The following is a 4,934-nucleotide window of genomic DNA, read 5'->3' on the forward strand; positions in this document are numbered from 1 at the left end:
TGTAGCTTTCGGGGAGGAGGGGGCTGCGCTCCATTGTTCGCTGCAGGCCAATCAGGCCTGGCCCCCCGCCTCCCAGCCAATGCCTCGTCACCGCTGCCTCGCACTCCGCAGCCCGGGTCCCCATCACCAACCCACCTCCCCCGCCCATCCCTAGGCCCCAACCTCGTCTCCCCCCCACGAGCCCCCTAACCAGCCCTGCTGTTCTGGGGCCGCTTGGTGACGCCACAGGTCCCGCCCCCAGCTCGGGCCCCGGGCGAGTGCGTGCTGACGTCATGCTGCGTGCGGGCCGGTGCGGAGTGGCCCCTTGCAGCCGCGGGGCAGGACGAGTTAGTTCGCCCAGAGCAGTGAGGCTGGGCGCGCGTCCCCGGGCCACACGCTTTTGCGCGCATCTCTTTTCTGCATGGTGGATATTCTTTTTCATTATCCTTTCCTGGGTGCTATGGGGGATCATCCCAAGAGTAAGTCTTTCCCTCGGTGTGCGTGTGTGTGCGTGCGTGCGCGTGCTTCATGTGCAAAATGTCTAATGCAGAAGCGACGCGTGGAGTGGGTCCTACAAGTGGCCAGCCGACTTTCGGAGAGGGGATGGGAAAACGAACGCCCTTCTGCGGGGCTGCTCATCCTGCCTCTTTCTTTTCACAATTAAACACTGTATTATCATTGTTTCCCTCCAAGCTGTCTAGACGGTCGCCAGTCTGGGAAACCTACCTGTGTTCTGTTTGCTCGAGTGGGGTGGGGTGGGGGTGCTGGTTGGTTAGCTCGTTTTATGTTTTTTCGGGCTTTCTTAGCTGCAAAGGTTTTTTTGACTCGCCTCGGGACAATTAAGAAATGGCAGAAGGATGCGCAGGGACCAGGCTCAAGAACCCTGGGAGCTCGCTGGGGCGCGGGGAGCCGTTGCGAGTGGGACTGGGCTGGCTGAGAGGCCCGGCTGCTAGGCGGAATGCGCTTTTTTTCTGCATCTCGCCTCGGTGCTGGCGGGTTAGCACCGGACGCACGGAAGCTACGTCTGCATTAAACGAATGCAGCCGCGAGGACATTTGGAGAGGGAGCTGGGAGGCCTTCTCAGGGTCAGGAGACGGCGTGCTTTCGTTTGCCGGTAGCCAGCTCACCCCCTTTCCCGTGGGGTCGCGATTTTTGTTTTGGTTTTGTTGTTTTTTGAACGACAGAGCGAGAGAGCAAGCGGGTTCGGGTTGGGGCTGGAGTGGCCGAGATCCGCGGAGATCCGGGCAGCCAGGCCTGACGTGGGCCCCCCGCGCCCTTCCCCGGCAGAGAAGCCCGGGACGGCCATGTGCGTGGGCTGCGGGAGTCAGATCCACGACCAGTTTATCCTGCGGGTCTCGCCCGACCTCGAGTGGCACGCAGCCTGCCTCAAGTGCGCCGAGTGCAGCCAGTACCTGGATGAGACCTGCACGTGCTTCGTGAGAGACGGGAAGACCTACTGCAAACGTGACTACGTCAGGTGAGGCGGGGACCTGAACCGGCCGTGGCAGGAAACCCTCCCACGTCCCCCAGGAACCCCAGCGCGTGGGTCCCCACTCCCCCACCCCAAGAATCCTCTGGGTGCACCCGCGTTGCGCTGGCTAGCCAGCGGCCGGGCAAAGGGAAATGTGGCGGCAGCGGGGCCAGCGCTGACTCCCGCCGCCCTGGGTCCCTCCCGCAGGCTGTTCGGCATCAAGTGCGCCAAGTGCCAGGTGGGCTTCGGCAGCAGCGACCTGGTGATGCGCGCACGGGACAGCGTGTACCACATCGAGTGCTTCCGCTGCTCAGTGTGCAGCCGCCAGCTGCTGCCCGGGGACGAGTTCTCGCTGCGGGAACACGAGCTGCTCTGTCGCGCCGACCACGGCCTCCTGCTGGAGCGCGCGGCCGCCGGCAGCCCGCGCAGCCCTGGTCCGCTCCCGGGCACCCGCAGCCTGCATCTGCCAGGTGAGCCGTGCGCCGGGGACGGGTTGGGGGGTGGTTTCAGTCCGTGTGCGTGCGTGTCGCGCGTCCCTGAGCCCTCCGGACCCACAGGCTTGTCACTTGTGTACTTGGCTGTGGCTCGGGCGGTCAGGATGGTGTGCCCAGAGAGGGACTGTATATGCGTTTTGAGCTTGCGCCCCCAACTCCACTCCCGCGGTAGCAGTGCATACTGGGCGGTAGGCGAGTGGGTGACAGAAGCCGGCGCGGGTTTGGGAGACGTGCAATTGGGATTTCGCGGAGGACTTTTTGTTACTGTCCCAGAGGGAGGAAGGGTTTATCTGGGGTTAAGGAAGTCGTGCAGCGCCCAGCTGGGAGTAGGGGCGAGCTCAGCTTAGTCAGGGACTCAGCCGCGGCCGGCCACTCAACAAAGCCGTTCGAGTCCTGTTTGTGCTGACGCTCTGTTTGGTGAGCAGCTTGGCCAAACCGTCTCCGGTCTGCAGGCTCGGTGGACTCGGGTATCTTAGCGAACTGCCCATTTGGCGGTCTCTGGCTGCAGTCAGGAGCTGCCCAGGTGGGGAGCTAGGCGGGCTGGGGCGGCGGTTTCCCAGCCCCTCGCCTGCGGCAAGAAGAGCCTCCACGCCTCTGGGCGCCTCTCCGGATCTCCACTTCCTCCAGAAAGAAGAAACTGGGCTGGAGGGGTCTTTTGTAAATATTGACGCGGACCTAGAAAGGCCCAGAGGGGGACGTGAAGTCTAAACGTCCGGAGTACAGCCACTAGGACGTGGAAAGGGTCGGATAACCAGCGGTTATCGGATTGCCTCAGGCTCCTCTTTGTCTGTTGCGGGTTGCAGGGAAAAAAGGGGGGGGGGGGCTCTGCTTCCTCGGGAGTGGCGAGAACCCTAAGCCGAGTGGGGACAGGAGGGTGGACGTCTACTGGGCCGGGAGAGCCAAGATCTGAGGGCAGGAAAGAACCGTTCAGAGCCCCGGAGCCGTTCCAGGCCTCTGTCCCGGGGCTTGCCAGACACAAACGCGGCCCATGTCCGAACGGGCTGGGAGCGAGGGAGAAGGCATGCAATCCTGGGTTTCCCCGAGGTGGTGGGGTAGGAAGAGCTTGCCCAGTCCCAGGTTCTGCTGCGCTTTCTTTCGGTCGCCGAGGGTCCCCAGGCGCGCCTCCTTCCGGAGGCCCTTGGTCGCTCCCCGGCGCGGAGGGGAGGCGGTCCAGCCCCGAGTGGCCATTCGGGTCCCGCGGCGGCCTAGCGCAGCCCTCCCGGGCCCGGCGCCCGTTTGGGGAGGGAAAGACAGTTCCCGGCTTGGGAACAAGACGGCGCAGCTCCAACCGCGTAAAGCGAACTCAAGGCAGGAAGAGGCGAACAATGAAACGAAATCCCCGCAATTCGAGGGTACGCGAGGTGAAGGAAAACGAAATTAGGCGCGAGGCCGTGGCGGTGCTGAGGCGAGGTGTTCCCGCTCACAGCCCTCTCCCCACGCTCGCAGACCCCGGGCCCGGTCGGCAGCCCACGCTGCGGCCGCACGTGCACAAGCAGGCGGAGAAGACGACCCGCGTGCGCACGGTGCTCAACGAGAAGCAGCTGCACACCCTGCGGACGTGCTACGCCGCCAACCCGCGGCCCGACGCGCTCATGAAGGAGCAGCTGGTGGAGATGACCGGCCTGAGCCCGCGGGTCATCCGCGTCTGGTTCCAGAACAAGCGCTGCAAGGACAAGAAGAAATCCATCCTTATGAAGCAGCTGCAGCAGCAACAGCACAGCGATAAGACGGTGAGGGGCGCCGTGCACGCGCGCGTGGTCTGGGGGCACCTTCCGAGGCACCCGTTGGTACCTTCCGAGCCAGGCTTACCTTGGAGGGATGGGGGAAGATAAGGCTTCCTGGAGACCACGCCTAACATCGTTGGTCCTTCTTCTCGTCCCAGGGGGGTGGCAGCCCGGAGAGTGTGCGGGGACCCTGCCTGGGGCGCACACGCAGCCAGGAGCCCGAGGTGGGGTGGAGTGAGGTAGTAGGGCCGGCTGGCATGGCTCGAAGTGAACACTTTAAACTCCGCACACCTGACGAAGGCTGTCCTTGGCTGGGTGATTGGCTGCCAGTACCACGGCGGGTGAAGATTTTGGGGCTCCCACACCGCCTCCTGGGAACCCCCACCGGGAATGAAGGCTCCTTCTGCCCTGTGTAGTTGGAAAAGCGCGCTTCCTGCCCCACTCCTAATCCCCAAGCCGTGGAGCCCATACCTACGAACCCTCCCTCCCCACGCTGTGTCAGAGGTGACCTAACTCGAGCTCCCTCCGTTCGCCCCGCAGAGCCTCCAGGGAATGACCGGGACGCCCCTGGTGGCGGGCAGCCCCATCCGCCACGAGAGCGCGGTGCAGGGCAGCGCCGTGGAAGTGCAGACGTACCAGCCGCCGTGGAAGGCGCTCAGCGAGTTCGCTCTCCAGAGTGACCTGGATCAACCCGCCTTCCAGCAGCTGGTGAGGCTGAGCCCTCCGCGACCAGGGGGCTCGGGGCGCGAGGGGAGGCAGCGGGGGATTCGGCCACTGAGCCACTCGCGAAGGGAGGGGATGAGGGGCTAGGCCTTGCGGGCAGAGCGTCCCCGGGATCTGTCCACCCGAGTCCCGCACCCCTGCGCGTCCTCACCAGCAGCTCCATGCTTTCCCTACCCCCGGTACCTGCACTGTCTCCGCAGGTCTCTTTCTCCGAGTCCGGTTCCCTGGGCAATTCCTCAGGCAGCGACGTGACCTCCCTGTCGTCGCAGCTCCCGGACACCCCCAACAGTATGGTGCCGAGTCCGGTGGAGACGTGAGGGGAACCCTCCCTGCCGCCTCGCGGACCTCGCATGCTCCCTGCATGAGACTGACCCGTGCTCAGGCCTTGCCAGCTCCGACCGCGCTCGGGCCCCGGTAATTGTTATTATTGTTATTTAAAGAGAGAGGACCGAAAGAAACGGTCGCGACCGCCCCGAGCGCCGGGGACGCAACCTGCTTCTGCCAGACTGGAGACCCCCCCTCTCCCCTCTCCGAGGACTTTGC

The 4,934-nt window shown here is 64.4% G+C and overlaps 1 protein-coding gene across 1 annotated transcript; it reads left to right on the plus strand.

The window, feature by feature from the left end:
• Positions 1-344: 344 nt before the first annotated feature.
• On the plus strand, positions 345-4,708 carry ISL2 (ISL LIM homeobox 2). Its single transcript, XM_040969547.1, has 6 exons — positions 345-458; positions 1,267-1,456; positions 1,658-1,920; positions 3,391-3,674; positions 4,209-4,376; positions 4,592-4,708. Exons 1-6 carry the CDS (start codon positions 401-403, stop codon positions 4,706-4,708), a joined length of 1,080 nt encoding a protein of 359 aa, XP_040825481.1. The 5' UTR covers positions 345-400.
• The last annotated feature ends 226 nt before the right edge of the window (positions 4,709-4,934 follow it).

Source organism: Ochotona curzoniae, unplaced genomic scaffold (genome assembly GCF_017591425.1).
Source record: "Ochotona curzoniae isolate NIBS_2020 unplaced genomic scaffold, NIBS_Ocur_1.0 scaffold_4701, whole genome shotgun sequence".
Lineage (NCBI taxonomy): Eukaryota > Metazoa > Chordata > Mammalia > Lagomorpha > Ochotonidae > Ochotona > Ochotona curzoniae.

Excerpts from the sequence above, each read along its gene's own strand:
- ISL2 (XM_040969547.1), top strand. The coding sequence starts at position 401 with ATGGTGGATATTCTTTTTCATTATCCTTTCCTGGGTGCTATGGGGGAT. Across the intron at positions 1,457-1,657 it reads TGCAAACGTGACTACGTCAG|GCTGTTCGGCATCAAGTGCG; the intron begins GTGAGGCGGGGA and ends TCCCTCCCGCAG. Across the intron at positions 4,377-4,591 it reads AACCCGCCTTCCAGCAGCTG|GTCTCTTTCTCCGAGTCCGG; the intron begins GTGAGGCTGAGC and ends CTGTCTCCGCAG.